At 53.9% G+C, this 26,503-nt stretch overlaps 2 protein-coding genes across 4 annotated transcripts in view; one reads left to right on the top strand and one right to left on the bottom strand.

The window, feature by feature from the left end:
* OPHN1 (oligophrenin 1) overlaps positions 1-20,069 on the bottom strand; it is a 51,606-nt gene extending 31,537 nt beyond the window's left edge. The window contains exons 1-3 of one of the 2 annotated variants that reach the window (XM_040089570.2): positions 19,875-20,069; positions 5,400-5,495; positions 1,375-1,436 (exon numbers count right to left, since the gene is read on the bottom strand). In XM_040089570.2, the coding sequence (XP_039945504.1) occupies positions 1,375-1,436; positions 5,400-5,495; positions 19,875-20,028 (312 nt within the window). In that variant the 5' untranslated portion in view covers positions 20,029-20,069. The remainder of the gene's footprint in view (positions 1-1,374; positions 1,437-5,399; positions 5,496-19,874) is intronic. The other variant, XM_040089569.2, reaches the window with a different exon arrangement.
* A 386-nt stretch (positions 20,070-20,455) lies between these two features.
* LOC120765142 (protein YIPF6) lies at positions 20,456-25,947 on the top strand. 2 transcript variants are annotated; one of them, XM_040089571.1, is made up of 7 exons: positions 20,456-20,533; positions 21,322-21,450; positions 21,985-22,063; positions 22,412-22,454; positions 23,144-23,269; positions 23,358-23,515; positions 24,175-25,947. In XM_040089571.1, the coding sequence occupies exons 1-7, from the start codon at positions 20,456-20,458 to the stop codon at positions 24,291-24,293; spliced, it is 732 nt and encodes a 243-aa protein (XP_039945505.1). In that variant the 3' UTR covers positions 24,294-25,947. The 2 variants fall into 2 exon arrangements, with proteins under 2 accessions (XP_039945505.1, XP_039945507.1); XM_040089573.1 differs by lacking the exon at positions 20,456-20,533 and adding an exon at positions 20,636-20,650.
* The last annotated feature ends 556 nt before the right edge of the window (positions 25,948-26,503 follow it).

Here is a 26,503-nt window from a genome sequence, read left to right on the forward strand (position 1 = left end):
TCAATTTTCTCCTAAACAGAGGCAGAACAGGGCTAGAAGCCAAGAACTCTGAGATTTTAATGTTTTTGACAAGAAACTTCTTCTTTCTCTGTAGGTGAATTCACTTATACCATCTGTACCTATTCTTCCCCCTTGGTGACACACAGCAAACCCCATCCACATCCCAAGAGGCTCTGGGGGCATCCTATGGATGGTAGGGGGTGTCTCCCACCCCCATCTAACAAGGCTGCTCTCAAATTCCCTTGTCTCAAGATTCAGCCAGAAGGTTATCTGCCACAGGATCAGCTAAGGAAAAGGGAAAGCCTGCCTGTGTCTCTTCCACTCCTGTCTCGTGTCTGAGAGACGCTTTCCTGGATGGTGCTCTGCACACCTTGGATTACCATGAATCCACAATAAAGCTAATCCCAGTTTGTATCACTGGCTCCAGCTCCAGCCTGGCACTGGGACCAGCCTGCTGCCTCCTCCCATCCCCACGTCCCTGGCAGGCTCTGTCCCAAGCTCCAGAGAAGGGTGAGAGGAAGAGAAGGGGACAGGATATCACTCAGCTGCCGCCCTTCAGGGATTTTAAAGCTGATGAACACGGTGAGTGACCACAGAGCTGGTCCTACAAGTAGAGGGCAAAACACCCCAGCTTTGAAAATTGGACAGTGCCCACAATTCCTGAAACAATACCTTCCACTGCTGCTGAAGAGCCACTATACCTGGGATGTAATTAACAGTAAAGAAATATATCAGTGCTTTCCTGCTTTCCTGCTGTTCCTTGCCTGCCCATGGACCCTCCAACCCAGCCTGGCAGGAGCTCCTGCTGCTGCACGAGGCAGGGGAACGCAGAGCCAAGCAGCACATTCCTGGCATGCTGTAAGCTCTCCACCGAGCCTAACTTTCATGTTTTTCCTGGAATTAGGAGTGAAATGGGAAGCCAGCACTGGCTCTGGAGGAGCCCTGGAGAGGCTGAGGGCACATGGCAGCAGGAAGCTGATGGCAGTGCATTGTACTGCAGGAGCTGGACCAGTGCAGATGGGCTCAGGGACACCTGCCTTCCTGCAACCAGCAAAAACTGAGCAAAAACACTCCTCATTCTTTAACCCTTGCTTTCACCACAGAAAGAGCTGGTGAGCAGCCTGCATACACTGCAGGGCCTGGGGCTCTGTGTCTGCCTGTACAGCCTGGGAGAGCCACAGCTGCAGCCCCCCACACCTACTGCTGTGCCTGCCCCATGCTCAGGGCCCACGGCCATGGGAGCACAGAGCAGATGAATACAAAGCACATTCCCGGCGCTCCCAGCTTCCCTCACAGTGAGGCACGTGGTGCTGTGGCTGTGATTTGGCATTTAGCCGTGTCAGGAATGACAGAGCCCAGTTCCCGCCTCCTCACCATCATGGACCTCTCCAGCTCCACTTCGTGCAGCAGCTCTGCAAACTCCTTAAAGGATTCAGCTGTAAGAAAAGAAGAGGCTGGTCAGTGGAGATGGGATTTGGCACTGGAGTGTGGGACACATGCCAGGACACGCCAGTGTGGCTGCACCCCCAGCCTAGCCGTCAAAGAAGATGAGAAGAGGTGGCTCTTTTCGGCAGAAACTTCGTGAGGCAATGCCAGGTGCAGGCTGGCCTTGAGGGGTTTTTATTTATGCAAGGGAGAGGAAGGTCTCCTGCCAGGGGCAATGAAGGAGTGAAGGCCCTGGGAAGGTAAGAAGATGTTAATTAGCTTTTTTTAGGAATTGTGTTATAGAGACAGGTGGCAGAGAAGGGGCAAATGCAGGGAAAGGCCAAACAGGGGGAAGGGGAGCTGCCATTCCCAGAGGCTGCAGCAGGACAGGTCCTGCCACAGCGGGAGGTTTGGGCAGGACAGGGCTGCCTGGCCTGCCTGGACAGCTGCCAGCTGCACCAGGATGAGTCTGGCATCTCTGTCCCAGAGAGAGCTGTAGGTGCTTTCCAGGACCAGGGCAAGTGTGTCAAATGAAAATGGTCTGGGATGACAAAGGTCACATTCCGCACCAGGAAGCAAAAAGTCCATGTCCAGGAGGAAAGGCAGCAGGTGTAGACATGGTCACAGACACTGACACCAGTCCCCAAAATGCTAGAAGTCAAACAGAAAGATCTCATTGATAAGCAGCTGAAGTCCAAAAATAGCATGAAATCTTTCCTTTAACAAACTGAAATAAGAATAATTTAGCCTGGGGAAATAAAAGACTAGGTGGGAGTAGCTGACCCCACACCAAGGGGGAACATGCCCATCAAAGGAGATCTTGGGAAGGGGCTGAATTTGTCACAGGGGAGGAAACCTCATCAGCAGAGCACTGACAGTGCCAAGTCAAACTCCCATCTCTCCAGGCTGCAAGGCAAGGCTGGGCAAACACCTGCCCATGCAGGATGTGTGCCTGTGTGCTGGATGCCTGGGGAAACAACCTGATGTGTACCTGGGAACTACCTGGGAGCTAGCTGGGAAGGTTTCCCACAGTTCCAGCCTGTTCAGCACAGCATGGGACAGGTCTGGTGTGTCCCAGGCTCCTTCTTGCCCTGGTGGGAACATCCCAGAGGGGCTCTGTCAGACCTCAGAGCTCTGCAGTTCAGACCCTCCCCTCCCTGCAGCATGCTGGGCTGGGCAGGGCAGCACACGAAGGGGCACAGCAGGTGTCCAGCAAGGCAGGCACAGGATTAGCTTGTCCCACAGGCCAGGGAGAGGGTGCTCCTGTGCTCTCTGTGCAAGCTGAAGGCCCTCTCCCCTCATCCACAGCAGCACTTTGGGAGAGGTATACCTGTCCTGCTAAAATCCAGCCTGAGGATTCATTCTGCAGCTGCCAAGACACACAAAAGGGAACAACTGCAGCCTCGTGACAGGGGCCCTCAGCTGGCAGTGGCACAACAGACCTTCCTGATGAGTCAGGAACTTCTGAGCTCTCCTCCAGGAAGGGCTCCAGCACCCAGCAATGCAATGGCCCTGAAGCTCATGGTGCTCATGCCCAGGGCCACATGTGGCTGTCACTGTGGCTCCCCAGGATGCTGGAGTGTATGCACACCAGGGGCCTGAGCCAGGAAAAGAATTATCACAGGGAGAAAGAGAACCCATCCCCAAACTTACAGGGAATATGTCAGTGCCTAAAATGTTCCCTAGCCGTTTTTTCCCCTCTGCTCTGCAGGAGCAGCCCAGGAACATGTTTCCTGGCTCCAGTCACAGAACAGCCCACTGAGTTTGACCCTGCACCATACACACACAAGGCTCAGATCCTGCTGCCAGCCCAGCAGTGCCTGGGAGCAGTGGGGTGGATCTGTGCTACTGGCCTGGGTCAGAATTTGCCAGCCCTTGCAGGGCAGTGTGGGGCACGGGGGCCACCAGCAGCCACCACCTGCCCAGCCACACTTGGGAACTGACACCTGGAAATGCCAGAGCAACTCCGCTGGGCAGTCAGAGGCATTCCAGGAAGGACCTTACAGCCAGGGGATTCCAGGCTCCCATGCCTGGGAGGGAAGAACGTGCCACCCCATTTCACTGCCTCCTTCATCTCTGCAGGAGCTGCTGATCTGGGTCCCGTGGGGTGACAGTGGAGGGGCTGCAGCTGTGGGGTAATAACGGGTGCATCCGTGACCTTGCACATCTCCAGGGAAAAGTGCTGCTCACGACAGCCATCAACCCAGTGTCCTCACTGCCACCTGCAGTGTCCCCGCTGCCACCCGCTCGGGCGCCGGGCTGCTCTGTGCCCACACAGCGAGAGAGCAGCGTGACTTTAGCTCTATTTACAAGCCAAACACGTTCTCTTGCAGCGCAGAAGTGCCTGTAAGCGTTCTGCTTCACTCCCATACCCTGCACATCGAATGAGCTCTGCACTCCCACGCAGATCCCTGGCACCCCGGCAGGAGATGGAAGCTGCTAGGGAGACGTCAACGCCCCACTGCTGTTTCAGGAGTAAGGAAGCCTCAACCCCTGCAGCCACACCAGGGCTTGGGTGGGAGGAGGAACACAGCCCAGGCTTCTCCACAGGGAAACTGGGGACCTCCTCTTGAAAAAGCAAAACAAATACTCCCCAGCAAAACTGAAGGGAAACATGCTCCTTTCACGACGGAGGGTTTTACATCTGCTGTGATCTCTTCTTACTCCCCCTCATCCCACAATCCTTTTATTCAACCTCTCTCATTCCCAGCAGCCTTGCTTGGTTGTTGGAGCTTTGTCCCTTCCAGCCAAGAGGAGGGACACTCTTTTCCTTGCGTGGCTGTTTGCCTCAGACCCCTCAGCTCCCAGGAGGAGCATTTACATGGCAGAGTTCTCCCCTCCCTGACCTGCATGTGTTTGGAAGTCCAGCACCTCTGCTGCCATTAGATTTGGAGGCTGACTCATTTCCAGTGGGTTTCACCCAGAGACTTTCCACAAAGGAAACAAGCCTTGGAGGGGCAGGCTGCAATCTGCTTCACGTGGCTTTAAATACAACAGCCCAAGGAACAGGCTCTGCTTCCTTCCCCTTCTGACAGCGGCCGAGAGACCTGACACCAGCAATGTCACACTGCTGCCACTCTCCAAGCGCTGCCTGACAAAAGCTGGTTTTCTCTTTTTCCCTCTATGTGCAGCCCTTGAGAGCAGCCTGGAAAAGCCCCTGTGCCCTGTGCCCCATCCCATGAATGCCCTGTGCTCCTATGGAGAATGGCTGGAGAACGCCCTGTGAGCCTATGGGCAGCCCCAGCCCCTCAGCCCAGGCAGGTGGCCCAAGCGTTTAGTCTGGTGGGGCAGGGTCAGAACCTCGGGGGCTGAGGATCCCTTGTTGCCCCTCCTGCAGTCCCTTGTCACTCCCACTGCTAAGCCAAGAGCAGCTTCATGTGAAACGTACAGTGTTTGGGGCATTCAGGCCCTTTGGTTCAGCCCCTGAGTGACTCCCAGAGCTGTGCTGGGGGGAGGGCAGGGATGTAACACGGCTCCAGGATCACTAATCCCCAAACAGATGTGCAGGCAGCAGCCCTGCAAGTCTGCTCAGGGCACAGACGGCCATTGTTTTCCATTTGAGACACATCCAGCAAACCCTTTTTGCCAGCAGTTTGCAGCCTGGTGCCCTTGCAGGGCAGCGTGGGGCAGTTTGTTCCTGTGAGGCTTTTCCAGCACAGCAAAGGCGGCTCTGGGAGCATGGCTCCACTGCAGCACCGGGAAGAGGGGCTGGCTGGGAGGTCAGCACCACCCCTCCTCCCCAGCACCTGGCAGCACGGAGCAGGCCTGGAGCCATGGAAAACCTCTGCAAATTATCCGCTGAATTGGGAATGTGAAACACGACCCGTGACTGTTCAACTTCATAAAATAAGCTCTGGAAGAGCTGCCTGGAACTCGGCTCCTGAGGCTGCTTAAAAACCATCAGGCAGGCTAATTCCTAGAGAGGGAGATTGTTCCAGTTATTGGAAGTCAGCTTCAAAAAGCAGAGAACTCACCGATATTGATCTCATCATCTGTTAGTGTGTCACCAATGAAGTCAAACTGGAAGGACTGCAGAGTCTGGGAGAACTTCTGCACCGCTGAGGAATATCCTGGAAAAGGACAGAACAATCAGCTGGGGGTTTCTGTAATTGTTCTACAGAGGCTGCACATCCTAGGAATTTATCCTGAATGGAACAAGACCATAGGAAAGTATGAAAATCCAGAGACATCGGGAATTTCAGCCCTGCAGAAAATGCTGCAGCTTCATAATAACTCTCAGAGCTGCAGAGAGCATTGGACTTGGGTTTTTTTCTCTCTCTGAAAAAGCTTCTGCAGCACTAATGGATGCAGCACACAGTACAACAACTGATCAATGGCCTTGTGGCCAGCCACATACAGGAAGGGACAATGACATACTTCCCTGCAGGAAAACATTCAGGAGATACTCCAGGGCTCTGCGTGCACCAGCACAGCTCCTGGGAGCACAGGGGCTGTCGGACAGGCTGGCCACTGTTCACAGGAATTGTTTCATAATATGGGAGAAAAAATCTGTAGAGTCAGAAAATAAATGTGAGGAAAAAGGCAGGACTAAAAATAACTGTTCCTCTGTGGGGTCATGGACACAGACAGGCCCTGAGGGAAGGACAGAGACACAGAACACAGAGCTGAGCCAGGGGGCTCAGCTGGGCTCAGCTGGGCACCCACAGATGGCCCTGGGACCCGCTGCTCCCGCTGGTGAGGAACAGTCTGGGCTGGAAGCAAAGAAACTGCCTGATGCTTTCTGTGGCTCAGTCCAAATTATTTTTGGATCTTCCAGAGAAGTTTCTGGCCCAAAGGATGCTTTGTGTCTTTGCACCCTGTGTGGCTGCAGGACGCGGCTGGACGGCGTCTGCTGGCATTGGCAGAGGGGCCCTGGGACGTGACAGTGACACCACAACTGCGCCCGACCCAGGGCCAGCGGGGACAGCACACTCACTGGATTGACCACATCATCCTGCACAAAGCTACAACAACTCCTGAGATCAGACAGGAGGCTGCACTTGCTTGACCTCAGAGAGTAGGATCTAGGCGGCAAAAAGAAAAGCAAAGGAATAATGTTAGACTCTGATTTACATTGCTAGTTTTCCTAATTTGGGACTCCAGCTATAGGCACAGTGCCAGGCTAGTCTCCTTTGTGGCGGTGCACAGAGATGGCACTTTTGGAAATTCATTAAATTACAAGCGGGGAAGATGTGATGGTACAGATGTTAATGGGCAACCAGCTCCCACCACTGCCTTGCCAAACTAGCACCATGATTGTTGTGTACAGGAAACTTGGTGTACACAGATGAAAGGTTTTTCTGATTTGAAAATAAAACTTACTACTGTGGCGGCAATCATGGGATGTTCTGAAATGCTGCTCTGAAGGGGAGGGAAGAATTGGTCAACATTGAAAAGAATGTTGGGGAAAAGAAATCAAGTGGTCTGTGTGGTATACCGGCAGGTCCCCAGACTGCCCTGCTTTCCCTGTCCCCAGGTCAGGAGCTCCTGACCCTCCATGTGGTCCCTGGGCAGGCAGGGGTGGGGGAACTGCTGGGTCCCTGGTGCAGGCTCAGAGTACTTCTCCCTCAAAAGCCTCCTTCAGCAGCTCCCTCGGATGGGTCAAACCTTTGCTCCTGAATGGGCAGATTCAGGCCTGAATGTCTCTATTTAGCCCCAGCTGCCAGGGGCTGGAGCCCGTAAATGGGTGAACTCTCACACAGAACGATGTCATTGACTTGATGGAAAACCTCAGCAAATAATTCCCCCTCAGTCCCCCAGTGCTCGCTCAGGCCAGCCCGGAGGCTCATTCAGCTCTCGCTCAGGGGAATCTTTGTTCATCCCCCTGCAAATCCCGTCACCGTGACGCTGCTGTGGCCCCAGCCAGCCCCTCCCCTGCCACTGGTCGAAGGTGATTTCCAATCCCTCCCTCCAGCGCAGTGTGTGTCCTTGAGCCCCTCTGAAAGCAGCAGCACCCCCAGCCAGCGTCTCTCTGTCTGTCCGTCTGTCCCCTCCATGGTGCTGGCTGGGGGCAGGTGACAAGGCTCCACGGCTCCAGTGTACCCGTGAGCTAGGAGCACAGCAGCACACACAGGTCCCCCGGGTGGTACCTGGCAGGGACAGAGGGTCTCCGTGTGCTGTGTGTCCCTGTCAGGCCAGGGGAGAAGGAGGGAGAGAGTGAAAGGGGGGCGTGAGCCTGTACCATGCGTGCCTGGCAGGCTCTGGAGGAACTCTTAATGGAAACCAGGCTTCTCCAGACCAACAGGACTTGATTCCCACACGTAGCGAGCCTTGGCTGAACACCGTCTCCTGACAGAGCGCCTGTGTGCATGCACAAGACGGCATCGCTGCTGCTGCGGCACTGCCACAGCTCTGGGACGTAACACGGGGCTGACTGACTGCTGGCACCAGGGGAACAGAGGATGCTCTCCAGTCAGGAGCTGTGTCCCTGCAGGGCTCAGCACCAGGCCCTGAGGCAGAGAATTGGTGTCAGTGCTCAGAGACACTCGGTGTGACGTTGGCCCTTGTCTTGGTGGCACCCGAATGGCAGGTGGTGACAGCAGTGATGTGGGAGGGCAGGGGGGCTGGGGAGAAAGGGATAAGCCATGGCCACAGGAAAGAGGCTTGACCACAGGAAGGAGCCAGCAGGAAGAGATTTGCTGTGTGGAAAAACGGGGCTCCATCCCACGCTGGGAGAGATAAGTCTGGACTCTCCCTTGTTTTAACTGTCGGAAATGTTTCCCCCCACCCCAGTACAAACACTCGGTTGCCAAAGGCTCCTGCTCTGCACCCCCAGAGCCTGGCAGGAGGGAGAGGCAGCTGCAGGGCCTGTCCTGCTCCCCCAGCACCAGGACCCAAGCTTGGATCAAGGAATAATGCCACGCTCCAAGCTGGAATATCTCTGCGAACAGCACGCTAAGGCTCAGCCCTACCCCAAGGACCCTGCCTGCTCAGCCTGTTTCCATGGAAACACACCAAAATGAATTTGATCAGGAGTTCTCAAGCACTCCTCTCCCTCCCAGAGTCAGGAAGCAATGCCAAGTTTCACCATTTGTGGTTACAATTATTTACTCTCCTCGTCAAAATGAAGTTCCATCGCCACAGAGAGTGGCCCCCGCTGGGCTGCAGCAACACCAGTGCCAGCCGTGCCGGCCTCAGGAGGCACACAGAGAACTCGGGGCTGTATTTATGTGTGGATAAACACACTCTCAGAGCCAGCAGCTCTGGGAGGATGTGCCTCACAGCCTGCTCGGTAAGGACCTATGATTCTCGCTTCAAACTTGGACAGCAACCACAGGTAACCAAAAACCACAAACAAAAAAGTGCTGCTACCGCTGCAAAAGCCACAGGTCCCTGACAGAACACAAATATAATCAGAGCCCCAAACCAGGCTGTGCTGCTGCTTTTTCCTCCAGTGCTTAGAATTTAAACCAGAAGGAAACCATCACCACAGGAGAGAACCATGGAACAGGATGAGCAGACACAGCCAGAGAACAGGGCACGGAGGCGCTGCTCGAGGGTCTGCAATGCTCAAGGATGTCACAGGTGCACATCCTTAATTAGCTTCACTAATTGCAACTCAGAGGTCACCGTCTGTGTGACTGCAATGGTCCTCCGTTCCCAGGAGAGGAAACCATGCCCCTGTGCTCACGGAAATAGAAGTGGCTGTGACAACCCAGCAGTGACAGCTATGGGGACCAGCAGGATCTCTGAGCCAGGACAGGAGGGCCCTGCCCGGGCTGCCTCAATGAACACCACAGGGACACAAAGGGACATCGGTGTGACACAGGTGCAAACAACAGCCCGATTTTTAGAAATAAACAATGTGAAAACCTACACAACCTGTCCAACTGTACAGGAGAGTAGGTGTGGAGGGTACACATCACACTGGTCAGGGTCAGGCTGCCAGACAACCCTCACCCTCGTTATCCACACCAAACAGCCCTTATTTATATGATCCTTGTTGGCTGCGCAGCAGCTGGTGTACACAGCACCACTCTGCTTCTTCCTAGGAAACAGCCAGGTGGGAATTGCTGCTCCTCCAGAAGCCAAGGGGCAGAGCAAGCAGTGGGTTCAGCAGCCCTTTGGATAACCACCACCACATGCTGCTCTTTGGGCATCACCCTGCAAATTAAGGAGGAAAAAAAACCAAAATAAAAATACCATCCCCCAACCTCATCATCCTTGCAATCATTGGCCAGCGACACTTACACTGCAAAGGCAGTCCTGAGTTTAATCTGATCCAGCTGAGAGCATGAATAGCCGAGCAGTGATGGGGCTGCAGCATCCCTCTCTTGTTCCTGGGAAGGGACAGGATGTCCCAGCCCACACTGGAAGGCGGGAAATGACTTTCACGCGTCTCCCTGCCTGCACCTATGCATGGGCAGCTCGGGGACGAGCAGCCAGCAGAGATTTCCATGGGGGAAAAAGCAATTCCTGAGGTTCTGCATCCCCGCCCCGACCCAGAGACTGCAGTGCCAGAGTAACTCAGTCACAGCTTCAGCAACCCAGGAATAAAACCCACAGGGAATCAATAGGGAAAACACAGCCTGGGTTTGACCGTGGCAATGCAAATAACCAGAGCAAAGTTAAGCAGGAACTCCATCTTCACATTTTGCTTTCCTCTTCCCCAGCTTGACAACAGAACTCTCAAAGCCGGCCACACACTTTTCTTTCAAATAAGCAAACAAAAGACAATAAAAGTTCAGTCTGCCCCTGAACAAGAGCATTTTAAAACATGGAAATTTTCGGGTTGGGATCTCAACCCTGGAAATCCATTTCTGCCAGGGAAACGTTGCAAGACCCTGACACACAGCAGGACACACCTACATTTCCTACCAATGGTCCCTATGGATAATTTTCTCCTCCCTGGTGGAGAGCTGTGCATGGCATACGTACAGCATGAGAAATGCCACTTTTCCCAGCATGCAGAGAGAGGGCTGTGATTCCTGAGGGGAAAATAATATGCTCATTGTTACCAGCTCCCGACAAAGAATTCCCCAGGGAGTTACATCACTAAGGAGATGGAGCTGATCACCATCACCACTCTGGGGACAAGGTTTTGGACACAGTTCCTGAGCCCTTGCTTCCCGGGAATTCTCTGTCTTTGGAGCAGAGTTTTAGGAGCCAACACCTAAAGTAAGTGGCCAAGGGGCCAGACTTTGCTCTGAGCTGTTGGATTTACACAGGGTATATTACCTGCATGAAGTCCCCAGTCTCTGTCCCACAAAAATACCTCAGCCTGGAAAGCCAGGAACTCCCCCCCTGAGCCCAGATGTGCCATCAGGATCAGAAGTAACGAGCCCTGACTCATGGAACACTCCCAAGTACTCCACAGCTGCTCAAACACAGAAACAACTCCATTTTCTCAGATGAGGATAAAAAAAATCACCTTCCGGTCAGCCTTCTAGATAGTCCCAAATCCACACAGGATCCTGCAAGGAATCCAGCCCTCTCGGTGCTGCACAGAGGAGAGATGCTCACCACTAGGGAATTACAGAGTGACCCAGGACAGGCAGTGCCTGGCATTGACCCAAGGCGAGACGTCCGCAAGTGCCCCTGAAGGCTCTGTGGGGACTCAGAAATCCTGACACATTGGACAAAGGCCATTTTTCCCACACTGACACGGGCTTTCCACTTGCCAGGAGTAAGTGGCTAGCATGAACTGCTAAAAATAACCTGATATATTTAGCTGTGCTTTACAAATCCCATGCAAAGGAATTGACTGCATGCCTCACACTCTTGTCACACATTTACCTCTCCTAATCAGCCCTTCATTGACTGAGCTGTTCATAAGCTGCTGCTTCCCTTTCACAGCCAGTCCAGCCCAGGCTCCAGGCAGAAGAGCAGGGCTGTGCTCCCAGTAGAAAGACATTTCTCAGTACCTCTCCCTAACCAGTGACCTTTTGCCCTGCAAGCTGGTTGCCTGCCCTCTGGACCATCACCTCCACTCACACATCCCCCTCCCACTCTCCCTCCACAGTTTCTGTTTCCTGTCCTAAACTTCAATATTTTCTTCTCATGAATTCTTCTCCTTGCCCAGCCAGCCTTGTGGGAAGTGCCCAAACATGCTTTGCAGGCTTATTTTCTTATTTACTGTTAAGTTAAATACCCAAAGACCCAGACAGGAATGGTTCACACTCATCATATAATTCTCACGCCTGCTTTATCTCTCTCATTGCCCGAAGGAAACCGGCTCTGCCGAACCTGCCATGCTCCAAAAGAGCTGGCAAAGGTTATGAGGCGGCACCTTGAAGCTCAAGGGAGTTAAACACACAGAGGAGCTTTCCTGGATGGCTGGAGCACAAGGAGATCATGGGTCTCCTCACCAGCAGCTTAGAAGTTTGGTAACATATGAGCCTGAAATCCCAACCAAAACACAAAGCAACCAAGTAAGACTGGAAGGACAACAAAGTTTTCAGGTGAATTGGTCTGTTTTGGAGAAAACTGGGAGTGAGTGATGTGGGATACAGCTTCTGGGAGAAGGATGCACTATCACCCTCCTTTGGATTGAGTTATCCAGCATCTTCTTCCCAAGACCTCCACAGCAACAGATCCGTTAATCAGGAAGAGAATCATACAGCAGAGCCACATTTCAAAGCCAAGACATGGAACACACCATTCTCCCAGTGACACTCACTGGCTTGAACAGGTTTCCTAGAGAGTGGCACTTTGGGCTGTATGTTTAATATTTTTATAAGGGGCAGTGTGTTGGATGAATTTTTTTTAATGATTTTTGCTTCTAAAACACAAGGGCAGCACAGGATGCTGCAGCACAGCCTCCTGCCTGGCCCAGCTCAGCCAGGGCACCCTGCTCTCCCCAAAGCAGCAAAACTCTTGCTGGCATCAGCACTTCCCTTAGTGCTCCTCAGGATGAGCCATGGGTAAAACTGCACTTTGGAAGCCTGAACTTCCCAGAAAATAATTTTTCCCCCTTTGGCATTTTGCTGGCCTTTCAAATCAACCTTGCAGCCCTGCAAAGCTGGATGAGTTGCTTCAGCAAAACTGGAAAGAGACACAGGGCAGCCAGCCCAGAACACGTGGCCAACTGAAATGGATGTTAAGAAAAGATCAGCGGCCTTAGAAATCGGCAAAAGTGGTGAAATGCGCAGTAAGAAATAATGCGACCGTTTTTAAAAAAATGCTCCCAGGGTTGCAGAGGCAGAATAGAGTCACAAAGGAGGAAACGCCATCACAGTTCTTGGGTTCACCACAGACCAAGCCAAATCATGGGGCTGGTGCCGCCACACCTGCAGGAGTTTCAGATCACCTGGTGACCTAGTCCCACTGTCAGCATACCAGGGAATTGCTCAGCACTGCTCTGGAGCACAATGAACCTGGGTGTAGGAGGGAAAGCCACAGCTGAGGGACAGTGCCCAGCTCCACGGGCACCGGCACTGCTGCTGGAAGTGGTGGGAAGTTCCTGTGCTGGGCAGCCAGCAGCTCCCAAACCCCTCATGGGAGGCTCCAAGGGCGGCAGCGCTCAGCAGCCTTCCTGAGAATTCCCAACACAGAGCAGAGCCCCTGCAGCAGGGATGGCCAGGTGAGCCGTGGGGATGGGGCTGCCAGGTGAGCTGTGGCTGTGGCGGCTGGGTGACACTTCGGGGCTGGAAGCCAAGCCGGGTGAGGCTGGCAGGTGGCTCCGGCTGCTGCACCTATTTATACACCTGTTTACATCACAGAAGACAAGTCACCCCCTTCAGAATACCAGCCTGGGGACATCTCCTCGGGCTGGGGAATGAAGGAAAATAAAAATACACAAAGCTGAGCCATGGAAAACAAATTGATTCTCCCCTCCCTTGGGAGGAGTGAGCTATCAGGGAGGGGCAGCAGCCGCTTTCCCGGGGGCACCAGGAGAGCGAGGGCAGCGCTGCAGAAATCCCTGCAGAGCTCCAGGCCACCCAGAACCCCCGGCTCCGAGAGAGCCGAGCAAGCTCTTGGCACGGTGCTCTGGCGTGAGCGGCAGGACGAGGGCGTGCTCCAAGATCCGCGGCTCCCCGCCGCACAGGCAGGACGGACACGGGGAAAACAAACATGAAAACAACGGACTCTTATCCGGGGCAGAATCCCCACAGAGACATCTCATGATCTGCAGAGCACTCCCATGCATCTCCCGGCAGCCTCCCCTTCCCAGGCAGGGCAGGTTCCGACGGGCGAGGGAGCCGCGCTCACTCCGAGCGCAGATGATTTCAGAGTTTCCTTCGATAAGGGCGCAGCGGGGCTGGGCAAGGCGCCAGCTGAGTCACACAGCACGCCAGGGAGGGATCGCCGGCGGCTTACCAGCGATCCGAAATGGTTCGGTGCGGGGAGGAACGCGCATCCCTCCTGATCCAGGCTGGGAGATGATGCCAGCATGGACACGGCCTCTCCTGCACCAGCCGGCACCTCCAGAGAGACTCCTGGGCACCGTCAACCTGACCGACACTGGGGCAGCCTGACCTGCAGAGCACAATTAGGGGGGCTTTGCCAAGAGCTAGCCCCACTCTGGGCACCTCTGCAAGGACTTGGGGGTCTGGCTTTGTGCTTCCACCTCAAAGGGTCCCCGATGCTCTGCAAGTCATCCTGTGATGGAGCAGGAACAGATTGAGTCCCCTGTTCTCCATTCTCACAGTTACAAGGTTTAGTGACATTACTAAATCTATTCTTGTTTTAAACATCTCCAGGCTCTTCAAAGTCATGTCTAGCTGGGGAAACAGGATAAAAAGGAGAGAGATCAGCCTGAGAGAGCAATTGACTTCTGGGCTGTACTTATATTTATAGACTTTATCTCAGGCTGTTCTGCTGCTCTTATCATCACTTGAACAACTCATGACGTTCACCTGCACGGAGAATTCAGTGACAAGAAAGGACACGGGGCAGAGAGGCCATGTTTGAATGTATCCCAGGAGAAAACAGTCAGCACAGCCTGGGATCGCCGCTCCCAGTGCAGCAGCTTGGCCAGCGGTGCTGAGGAGGCTGCGAGACACAACACGGGCCAGTGTGGACAATCCACCAGTCCCCAGAACAGAAACAACAAGGTTCCAAAGGCTTTCTCATTCACACGTTTCAAAACCTCAGACAGAAGCTTTACGTGTTTGGAAGATTCATTTAATGCCGAGTAAGGAAAAACAACTGCTGCCTCCTGAACTGCTCCAGCAGTCTCAAAGCTGCTGCATTTTGGTGCTCACTACCTGTAAATGATTGTTCGCCAGAGTTTTTTTTCTGTGAAGCCACAGTTCTCCAAACCTCTGTGTTCCTGCCAGGCAGTGCCGCACAGCAGCGCTTTGGACACTGCAGCCCCCACAGCAGCACTCGTCCTGCTGTCCCTGGAGAACATCCAAACCTGGCACTGCAGACACTCTGCAGCCCAGATCCAAGGCTGGGCAGCCAGAGATCAGTGCCAGAGCCACGTTGCAGCGTGGCCAAGATGTGCCACAGGTGTCTGGCTGCAGCAGAACAGAGCAGGCACACCACTGTCACTCCACAGAGCCAGACTGGCACCCAGCAGGACAGAAGCCACCACCTGTGAAAAGCCTGGGGACAAGCATGGGATGCCAAATCCGTAAGTTACCAGTGTGCCACCGACGGCATTAGGAAATAAGATATTCCAACAATACCTCAAGAAAAAAAAACAGAAAAGCTGAGTCTTCATACAGTGACTCAAGAGGAAACTCTTAGGTCAGCAGCAGTGCTGCTGTGAGCCGTGGGCTGTGAGACACACAGAACATGGATAACACCCCACATCCTCCCAGGGAAGGAGCCAGAAAAGGCAGCAGAAGACAGATTAAAAGCTCCCTGCATGCCTCATGTGCAGCACAAAGAAAAAATATCCTTAAACACATGAAAATGACTTCACCTCTTGTCCCGGCCCCTTGTGCTGCTGTATGCAGGCAAGTACTTGGGAAGCATATCTGGGCTGGAAAAAGCTATCACAAAATATTGCACATTGGTTTGTTTACGCTGGATCAAGGCTGGTCCAGAGCCCTCCCACCAGCCCCCGAGCTGGCAGGGACAGGGCTGGCTCAGTGCCCTTGCCAGTCAGCCCTGCTCACATTCCTGCCCTGGGTTCCTAAAATAAACCAAGCCCTGGGCACACCTGGGCATGGATGGAGCAGCTGTAACCAGCAGAACCCAGTGGTTCCTGAGGGGGAGGCTGGGGAGCTCAGGACTGCAGCAGGGAGGGTGTGAAGGACAAGGAGCCAGACCTGAGGCCACAACGGCCAAACCATCCTGTGCCCAGACTGGTGGCTCAGCCACTGGCATAGCAAACCCAACAGCGACAACTTGCCCATCCAGAGAGCTGCTCCAGGGTGAGCAAAACCCAGCAAACACATCCCTAAGCCCCGGAACATGGGGTGGGGTCTGCCTTGCAGCTGGATCTGGCAGATCCTGTGCTGGCCCCTCGTCTCTCCTGCCTGCACTGAGAATACGGCTCTGGCGCTGGGGGTGAGTTGGCTTTTGGGAGGGTTTTTGTTCTTTTTTCTGCTATTGTGTTTTAGACTCTGGTTAAAGTGTGTCTGGTTTAGATTTGCACCAACTGGGGCCCTAGTTGTGTGCTCAGAGCCTGCAGCCCAGGAACAGGAACTGCTCCATCAGCAGCTGTTGGCTGCAGAGACCCCCTGTGCCCACCTGTGCTGAGGATGCCTGCAGGGTGCAGATGCTCCCAGGGACAGCTGAGGTCTGGGTCTTTTGAAACAATTAGAGCTGGGAAGTCAGGAGGCAATTTTACAAGTTACCACCAGTAACTGGTGCCCTTACTGGTTGAATTCCCTAGTGAGGATGAGGAAGACCAGCAAGGAGCTGGTAAGTACATGAGATAACATTATTGCTGGAGGGGAGTGACGCATTTTCCAGCAGGTCATTTCCCCCTGCTCCGTACTGTCTCATGGCTAAGCTGTCTTTGTGGGACAGGACATTGTCACTGCAGCACCTCAATGCCCAGCTGTGCCTCCCAGCAAAGCTGATGCTTGCCTGGAGAGCTGCAGCCTCTCCCGGTGTGAGATAGACTTCTTTTTCTTCCCTATTTTCCAGAGGAGCTTTAGAGTTGTTTGGACACAGTCCTCAGGATCTGGCTGTAACATACTGCAGAACAGGTTCCAGATATTGTCCCCACACCCTTCCCAAGAACCAGGACATGGGGTTCTGGGGAACTGGGCAGACAGGCCACTCTGGGTTGTTTCAATCCCATTAAAATAACCTGTTCCAATGCCATGCTGCTTCTCACACTTCACACCATTAAACCCCCAGGCACCACATCCAACGACAGCACAGAAACCTGCCCAGAACAGGTCTGCCATGCTGAGGGACACGAGTTCCCTGAGGGGACGCACCACTTCCCACACAAAGCGCTGTGGGACCTGCAGGGATGATGATGATGGTGGGACCCCATTCATGGGGAAAAGCTCACACAGTCCCTACACGTTCCTTTATCACGTTATCCCTCAGAATGAAGTGCTCACAGTATTTGGGGGTACTGGGAACTGCCAGCACAGTCCCAGGCACTCTGCAGAGCTCCACGCTGGACAGAAATCAAGTACAAAACCACATACACAACATTTGCATGAGAACTCACAGCTCTTCGAGCTTCAAAGGACAATTTTTGCCATCACAGCACTCACAGGTACTAATGAGAAAAGCCACCATCTGACATTTCTCCAACTCTAATTGGGAGAGAAGATCAAAGACAGGGGAAATAATGTGGTTTTGCATTATCATACACACAGCAGAGCACAGAGAGCAGGAGAGATTAAAGAAACCCACACTGAAGCGCAGAAAGAAGCTGCTGTAAAGCAGCCATTCTTACAGTGATGCCATGGAGTCACAACATGGAGACACCTTGGTGGCCTAGAGCACGTGCCCTGAGCGAGGCTCCTCTGTCACACCAGTGCTGGCCAGGGTGAGCTCTGGGCATGGACAAGCTGCTGTGGGAGCCAAATCCCCCGTGCCCACATCAGGTCCTGATTCTGGTCATCCCAAGGGGATGGGCACCGACATGAAGGTACAGACACCCCCCAGTGCTGCTCCCTTCCTGACCAGGGACAGGCCATGGTGGTGGTCTCAGCACTGCCAGTACAACCTGCGAGACCAGCATCGTCACCTGGCACTGCCAGTGGCTCTCCATACTCCTGGCATGAAAAACAAGGGACACAGCCAACTTTACAATAAAAATAATTTCCATTTCTGACTCAAAGTATTATTTTCTATTATTGGCTTTCACACACAAGCCTGTTACAAATGAACAACAGCATCCTCTGCTTTTCTCAGTTTAATTCCCCACTTGGCAATACCAAATACTTTGTTCTCTTATGGTGCCCCACGTAGTTGTGACTACTCAGCTGTTGGAGGGCTGTCAATCAGCAAGAGAAAGTACCACGCTCAAAGGCAGCACTGGTAGGGCTGTGACTGCAGGATGACCCGCCCCAGGATACGGTGGGCTGCAGGCCTCTGGAAGAGCTTCACCCGAGAATTTTATTTGTTTGAGCTGGTGACACATCAGTTGGGTGGAGGGAATGGAACCAGTTTCTCTTAATCCATAAAACGCCAAAGGAATTTAAAGCCACCTAAAGCACCCCCCTCATTCAGGTAACCTGGCCTTGGGCACTTTCAGGGATAGGGCAGCCGCAGCTTCTCTGGGCAACCTCTGCCAGGGCCTCACCACCCTCACAGGGAAAGAATTTCTCCCCATTATCCCATCTAACTCTGCTCTCTTTCAGTCTGAAGCCATTCCCCGTTGTCCTGTCACTCCATCCCTCGTCCAAAGTCCCTCTCTACCTTTCCTGTAAGCCCCTTCAGGTACTTGACCCTCTATCCTTATTGGATCTCACTCTCCTGATGGGACCACCACCACTTTTGCCTCCCAGCAGCTGAGGGCACCGCCACCCCACCCCTGTCAAGGGGCACGGAGGGACTGTCAGCCACGGCTGCCTGAGTGGACGTTGGGATCTGCCAGCTGGCTGTGGTGAGGCTGTGGCCAGTGAGTACCCCAGATTCCCACCCGCAGCTCCACATGGACAAGATTCAGAGACAGATCTGTTTTTTTAAAAGTTATCTGTTAGCTAAATACAGAGAGCTGATGGAAGCCCAGGCAGGACTGTCCCCAGCACCTCCCTGGCAGCCTGCTGGATCAGCTACAAAACCACCCAAAACAGCATTTCAGGCCAGAAATCCTCAGCCCTGGGGGTTCTCAGTGCTGTGTGGGTGTGCTCTGCTTTCTTCTGCTTCTGCTCTTCGTCCCTGACCAGTCTCCTTGGGCCGGGTCTGCTGACCCAGCAAAATCCCTCACATCCCTGTGCACTACAAACACTGAAAAGGGAAATGGTTTTGAACAAAGCAATGAAGAAAAGCATTTCCATTAGCAAGCACGTTTGCTTTAATCTCTATGATTTCCATTTTGCTTTTTGTTTTTTGGGTTTTTTGGTTTGTTTTTTTTCCCCTGGACTGTGCAGAGATTTGGGGTTTTGTACCCACGTTAGGTCTCACGGCCCTGTGACGTCGGTAGTTTCAGTCACACCAGCTTTTGTCTCTGCTGCTTCCAGATGGGCAAACACGGGCTATTCCAGCCACGGCCTCGATAACAAGGAAGCTCTGAATTATTCTGAACAAAAGGGCAGCAGCTAAACCTATTAACACCAACTGAAACCAACCAGCTGGCAGGAAAACCACGTGTGACCAGCGTGGATTGTCTGTGTCCCTCCACTGCCCCTGTGGATTGTCTGCTGGCCTGGATTCTACTGCATCGATAACAGCAGAGAATCATGGAATCATTTGGATTGGAACAGACCTTTAAGATCACGGAGACCAGGAAGGCGTGGGAGACAACACAGGGAAGGTGTGTATGAAGGTGTATCCGCAGCTGTGGGGAGGGAGAACAAATCTAAGCAGTCAGAAGGTCAGTGTCAAACACGTGGGACTTGGTGGTTTCAGGTGACACAACCTGTCCCAGGTGCTCCGGTGATCTGTCAGCGCTTCTGCGCGGGCGGCTCCCGCAAAGTCAACACTGAAATCGACATTTCATCGGGAAAAACGCTCACCGTGACTTAAAGAACGACAACACCGACAACAAAAGGAGCACTTGGAGCAGGGCGCTGGAGGGCCCGTCTCATGCTCACAGTGGGCCCCCAGGGTGACGAGATGCCCAGCGACGAACACGCCACGCTCCCCCCGCGCTCGGGAGATGCAGAATAACGGAGCACCTTCCCCGAGCGGGGATCAGTGTCCCCAAACCAGCGCACCGATGGCCTGGGAAGGCTCCCGCCGCCGGTGTCATCCCGGCGGGACGGGGGATCCGGCCTGTCCCTGCGGGGCGGCAGTGCAGGGACAGGGACACGCCGGGGGCGGCGGCCGCTGCCCGGGGAACGCCAGCCCTCCCCGGAGCGATGCAGGGCACGGGCCCAAAGCGGCTCCAGCACCGGGCTGCGGGCGATGCCCAGGGGACGGGACACATCCCAGTGACCGGCCGAGCCCTGCCCGGACCCCCGCCCCGGCCCGCTCACCGCGGATGGCGGCGATGAGCGCGTTGCCATCCTTGATCACCTCCTTGATGAACTTGTTGGTTCGCTCCAGCTCCTGCTCGTAGCACTTGAGGCGCTCTCGGAAGTCGGGGCTGTCCAGGTAGCAGTCGCTGAACTCCAGCGGCGGGTGCCCCATGGCCGCGGCTCGGCCCGGCTCCGCCGCGCTGCGCCTACGGAGCGCTGCCGCCGCCGCCGCCCCGGGCGCCCCGCGCCGCCGGCATCCCGCGGGCCCGCCCCGCCCGGCCGGCCCCGCCCGCCGCTCCCCGCCCGCTCCCGCCGCCGCGCCTCGCCCGAGAGACCCCCCGCCCGCACGCTCGCTTGCTCGCCGCGCTTCCGGCCGCGCCGCTGCCGCCGGGAGGTGTAGTCCGGGATGAGCCGCCCCGGGGGCCGCCGCCCGCCCGATCCGACCGGGCCTGTCCGCTCCGCACGATCCGGGCCGGGCGCTGCCGCCGCCCCGCAGGCCGGTCTGAGTGCGCCCCCTGCCGGCGGGGCGGGGGAGGCACCACCCGCACGCGTTGCCATGGACGCGGCGGCCGCGGCGCGTGACGCGGCGTCGCGCGGTGATGACGCCAAGTGGCCTCCACGTCGCCGGGACGGCCAAGATGGCGGCGGCGGAGGGGAGCGGGCCCGGGGGGAACCTGGTGAGTGTGGCCGGGGGGAGAGCCGGGGGGGCCAGGAGGGGAACTGGGGAGGCCGAGCTGAGGGCGGGTCGGGGGCGTTCGGGCTTCTCTCTCTCCCTGAGCGGGGCCAAGCAGGCGGTGAGGTGCCGGGCAAAGGCGGAGCGGGGTCTGGAGGCCTGTGCGGGCGGCGGCTCGTCCGAAGGGCGGGGACGGGGAAAGGGGCCGAGGACAGGGGCGAGGAAGGCGACAGGAGAAGAAGACAGGAAAGGGGACAGGGTCACGCTCAGGGCTGGGGAGCCGTCGGCCTCCCGCCGTGCCCTCCCTTGCCCTGCCTGCCCCAGCGTTTGCCGTAGAACCGGTCGGGCTGTGCCCTGTTTGCCTTCCCCTCCGGGCACCCCGGAGCCGTCCTCGCCCGCAGGAGGGGAGGGCATCAGCCCGGTTAAGCCTGATTCCTGAGCAGCCTCGGTGTGCGCCCGGGCCGGTGTTAAATGCGGGTGTTCGGGGGGTGGTGCGGCTGTGCAGCCCTCAGGCATCACCTTCGTTAAAACACAGCTTTTTACCTCTTTCAGTTAGTTACTGCTGCCGGAACAGAGCAGAGGGCGGGTTCTGGGGGTAGCAGGAGACAGGCTCACACGCACCGCACCTGCTCAGCTCTTCAGGCTCAATTCAGGCAGCGACAGCCTGGCCCTGCTGCAGAACCTTTTATTCGTTGTATCCATGAATTCTGGGCAGCTCTGTTCCCTCCCCAACCCATCTGAACTGCGCACGAGCATGTTTGTGTTTCTTCCTAAAAGTTTGTACCCATTCAGTTCCCAGGTCTGGCAGATGTGTCCATACCCCAGGATATTCCAGTGGAAGGGGAGATCACTGTTCCTGTGGGATCTCACTCTCCTGATGAGGATTACTCCACATTGGATGAGCCAGTCAAGGACACAATTGTGAGTCTGAGCCCGTGGCTGGGGTAAACCTCAGATTTTCTGATGTCTTTGGCAGCTGTTGTGCAACACCTGTGTTTTTGCACACTTCTGCTCAACCTGTACTTCAGTGAGGATTGTTTTGGAACTCATCACGTAAAACAAATTCCTGTGGGTTAAAAAGTGCCTGAATTGTGGCCCAAAGTTTCTCTGTGATCCTGAAATCAATGTGAGGGCAGAGTGGGAGCTTGCGACAAGCTCTACTGACTGAAAGTATTTTTCACTTGTTTTCTTTTCCTAGACGAGCAAGCAAGTTGTTGGTTATGTTCTGGTGTTATTAATAGATACAATATTGTGATTGTTAAAGAGAAGGATGTGATGCTGTGGTTGTTAAGGGGTGTAGGAAAAGTAGACATTGTTGCAGAGGATGCTACAGAACTTCTTCGGTTGGATCCTCTCCTGATTTGCTATCCATGTTCCTTATTCTGTCTCTTTGCTTCAGCTGGGAGCTGTGATTTTTTGTGAGGGGGGAATTAAAATGTTTTATGTTTTTTTCAGATGAGGGACCTGAAGGCCGTTGGGAAGAAGTTTGTCCACGTCATGTATCCCAGGAAGAGCAGCGCGCTCCTCAGGGACTGTACGTGCTGGGGCCTTCCTGATCTCCAGAGGAGGGGCAGAATCCCGTAGGACAGGGCTTTGGGAGTGCTGGACATCCTGAGCAGCAGAATTGACAGCCAGGGTGTCACCAGGGCTCTGTGACAGGGTGGCGTGGGTGGGTGGAAGGAACTGGGAACTTTAGCAACTGGTGGGTCTTGAATGAATTTTATTGTGGATGACAGTGTAAGATGCTGAATAAGAAAATTGTAAAGCAGTGAGATGTGGGAAATGGCACCTTGGTAGTTGGGCAGGGGCCTCTGTCATGCCCAGGAAGGCAGAACTGGGATGGTTCTGTGACTTGTGTGATGTGTTTTCCCTCTGCCTGCAGGGGATCTGTGGGGCCCGTTGGTGCTGTGTGTCGCCCTGGCTCTGTGAGTATTCCAGGGGAATTTGGGGTTTTGTATCCCGGTGCATCGGGGAAACGAGGCATTAAAAATTACTAATTAATGTGTTTAGATACGTTTCATCTGATCCCTCTCTGTCTTGTGCAAGCGCTGCTTGGTTGGATTCTCTGATAAAATGTGTTTGTGACACTGCAAGCCCATTAGAGCCACCTCTCCCTAAATTTAGGATTTAAGGATGGACTTTTCCTGGTCCCCTGGCCTAGGAATGGTTTTACTGAAGGTGTCTCAAGTTGTCCTGATTCAGCTGTGGTGCCTGCATCCCATAGTTATTCCAAGGTTTCTCTAAGGCTGTTTTGTTCAATCACACACTACTCTGCTGCTTTGAGAGGTACCAAAACTTTGGTACTTTAATTTCCATCTCGGCTGGTTGTACATGGCTTGATTCCCTTCAGAATGCTTTTACCGCCCTCAAAACAGGGAAACAAATGGACTGAAATCACCTCAGTCGAGCCACAACCATTTTCCTTTCCTCTGCAAAACTGGAGTTATAATGAAAATATAAAATGGCTGAAAAACTATGGGCCTGCAGCATAACTCGGGATCAGTGTTGGGACTTCTGCTCTGGCACCTGCTCCAGTCTGGGAAAACTCCCTCAGTGCTGATGTCTCCATCTGTCTGTCCCCACTGCAGCTGTTTCTCCCTGTTCCCCACTCCAGGATGCTGCAGGGTGGCTCTGCAGACAGCAAGGATGACGGAGGGCCCCAGTTTGCCGAGGTCTTTGTCATCATCTGGTTTGGGGCCGTTGTCATCACGCTCAACTCGAAGCTTCTGGGAGGGACCATGTGAGTGCGGGCTCGTTCCATGGCAGTTCACGCTCTCCTGTGCGCAGAGTTCTGCCCTGGCTGGCCTGACTGCTGTCTCCCTGTGCAGCTCCTTCTTCCAGAGCCTGTGTGTGCTGGGCTACTGCGTGATGCCGCTGACCGTGGCCATGCTGGTGTGCAGGCTGGTGCTGCTGGCGGGCGCGGGCACCGTCAGCTTCATCATCCGCCTCGTCGTGGTGGGGGCCATGTTCGGCTGGTCCACCTTGGGTGAGTCCCTCACGTGTGCCCTGTGCCTGGGGAGCTTGATCCGTGTTAATTCCCTCAGGCGAAACCGAGGGATGCTCTAGCCTAAGGTGTCCCTGGGCTGCTGAAGGGCTGTAGAAACGGTTCTTCCAATCCTTGAGCTGGCAGAGGTTCAGCCTCTGCCTCTGCTCCTGGTGATTTCCATGGTCATATTCAAGTTGTCTTGGGCAGCAGGATGATGATTTAAACTCTGTGAGACTTTTTGGTGGTTTATTCTATTATAAATACTACTAGATAATGCTGATTTTGTGGAGATGCATTTGCACGGTTTCTCCTGTTCTTTATCTGCAAGTCTGGCTCTCACTGTACAGTGTTAATCAGCATCTATGGCCAGGCTGGTCAGGGCTTGGAGCAACCTGGGCTAGTGGAAGGTGTCCCTGGCTTTGGCAGGGGGTGGAATTGGATATCCCTTCCAAGCCAAACCATGCTGTGATTCCATGATTCCATGACTTGTCATTCTGTACGATAAAGGAAGTTGCACTTGGTGATCACAGCCTGTTGGTTTGAGCAGTGGTTTCTTTTACAACCCAGTTGCAGTGCAGATCCTCACCGCAGTTTGCTCCATGCAGTGGGGGCTGTGAGGGTTCTGCTGCTCCTGCTCCACGTGCTTTGTGTCTCCGCAGCATCCACGGCGTTCCTGGCGGACAGCCAGCCCCCCAACCGCAAGGCACTCGTCGTGTACCCCATCTTCCTCTTCTACTTCGTCATCAGCTGGATGATCCTGACCTTCACCCCACAGTGAGCACCATCCCGAGGGACTGGTACATGGACTGGACTTTTTCATGGACGCTGCAGTGAATCCTTGGCTTTATCCCTTTCTAATTTATATATAGGATACTGTAAAAAGGCAGGTTGTGGGATAAAGCCGGAGAGCTGCAAAAAGTGCTCATTTGTGTGTCCCTCTTTGTGAAAGATACAGAGGTCCAGCTGCTGAGGGGTTTATTTAGCCCTGTTCTGTACTGGTGTTAAATAAACAAAGCCCACTGGGACAGGGATTGTCCCATCTGAGGAGAGAGCGGGAGATCCTGGATTTTCAAGCTGTTGGGAGATGAAGTTCTCGTGACTTGGCAGTTTCCTGCCTCTGCTTGGATTCTCACTGAAGATAAAAATGCCTTATCAAACCATAGAACTTCATTGCAATGGTGTGGGGAGGAAAGCGACGTGTCTGACTCCTTTTCATTCCCTCATAGAGTGGTGGGATGCACACCCAGGGCGTTGAGGGACTGGGGCTTTCCCAGGAAAGGAGAGTTTAGTCAAAACTCGTTTGGGTCCCTTTGCAGGGAATTGGAGCTGGTGGCTGTGAGTTGCTTTTGCCCATAGCCAGGTATTGTGTGTGTCCATCCCTTCATGTGGCAGAAAAGAGGGTTCCACCTTGGTGCCTGCAGCACTGCATCCATGAGGGGACTGGGCTCATGGCAAGTTACAGACCTGTGACCACAGGGAACAAAGCTCAGAGTCCTGCAGACGTGGTGAGACTGCTTTGTAGCAGGGACCAGGCTCTCACTCTGCATTTGGGAAGCGAAAATTCCTTGGAAAGTGCCATGGGTGTGTCCGTATGATAAAAACAAGGGGGTTCTGTGCAGGAAGCTGAGGTTTTGTGGCACAGGCTGTTTGGGTCTGAAAAACCATACCGGGGCTCGGGCCCCAAAGTGTTAAAACAGATTGAAGGAAGGGAAGTAAATGGTACAAGAGGTGTTGGAAGCAGGATGTGAATTCTGCTCTCACCTGCCTCTGTGTCACTGTTCCTTTGGCTGTTCACGGGGACAGGAAAGAAAAGTGTGCAAACATGTGTTTTGTTCCCTTGTACTTCCCGTGAGATGTCAGACACTGTCCTGTGGGTTGTTTTGTGGGGTTTTGATTTTGCTTAATACTTTAATGAAGGGGACGGGGCTCCTCCAGTCACTGCAGGTTCATCGTGTACCTCTCCTAGGTACAGGTGTGCAAGAGTCAGGTGTCTTTTGGCACAGGCACCGGGAGCTGGGACTTGCATTTGGAAATGACAGAAATGATTCCTGTTGTCTGTTATTCCCAGTCAGCAATCCATGAAATATCTGGGGTGAAAAAGCTGCTGTAAAATGTCCTTTTTCCTACATTTGTGCAGACTGAAACAGAGGTCTCTGGGTTCTGCTGAGGTGTGAATGTGCCTAATTTCTAGTTACACGTGCAAGAGCAGTCTGTGCTGTAAACACTGGCAGTGGGCGGGAGTTGGGATGGAAATTGCTGAATTTCAGATTAAAAGTACAATTTTGCATTTGTGGATGACGAGCTGCTGTGTGTGGCAGGGCCTGCCTGTGGCACCAAGGGGCTGGAGGGGAGCTGTGGTGGTTTGTAGACATGGGTACCATGGAAAGGGGAAATTTTAAGCTTCCATTAAATTATTGCTGGTTTGGAATGTGGTTTTTCTTTTAAGTGTGTAGTTTTTCTTTTATTTAAATGTTAATTCATCTTTTTGAAGCTGAAAAGAAGCATTCAGGGGAAGTGAATGGTAAAGCTGTTGATGGCTGTGGAGGGATTCCTTGAGCCAAATCTGTCCTACCATAATTTAACCACAGTTTTAGAGAAATCTTGGAGTCTCTCTGGGTCTAGAGACTTGAGCTGCTGTTTTATCTGAAAGATAATTGGAGTAGCATTTAATCGATCCAGTAATATTTTGAAGTTTTTTACATGGCTTCAGAAAGTCAAAAACCCCGGACTGGGATTTGTTCCTCAGCCGCCCCTGGAGGTCCTGCAGGGTCCCTGCTGTGACAGAACCAGTTGTCCCTCAGTGAGAGCATGGTCCCAAAGCCAACGGGACATGGGCACATTAAACACAACCAAACCATTTTGGTTCGGGGAAACCAAATGCCTCGAGCTCGTTTGATATTTGCAGATGCCTCAAATTGATGCAGGTGACTGATAATGTGGCTGATGGACAGTCACTCCCCACCTCCAGGTGCTGAGTGCTCCCTGGAT

This window comes from Hirundo rustica, chromosome Z (assembly GCF_015227805.2).
Source record: "Hirundo rustica isolate bHirRus1 chromosome Z, bHirRus1.pri.v3, whole genome shotgun sequence".
Classification (NCBI taxonomy): domain Eukaryota; kingdom Metazoa; phylum Chordata; class Aves; order Passeriformes; family Hirundinidae; genus Hirundo; species Hirundo rustica.

What these genes read in the sequence shown, in the direction of transcription:
- LOC120765142 (XM_040089571.1), top strand. Translation starts at nt 20,456, where the DNA reads ATGACGCCAAGTGGCCTCCACGTCGCCGGGACGGCCAAGATGGCGGCG. An exon ending in AGCCAGTCAAGGACACAATT is followed by an intron (nt 21,451 to 21,984) that starts GTGAGTCTGAGC and finishes TGTTTTTTTCAG; the next exon opens with ATGAGGGACCTGAAGGCCGT. An exon ending in GTTCGGCTGGTCCACCTTGG is followed by an intron (nt 23,516 to 24,174) that starts GTGAGTCCCTCA and finishes GTGTCTCCGCAG; the next exon opens with CATCCACGGCGTTCCTGGCG.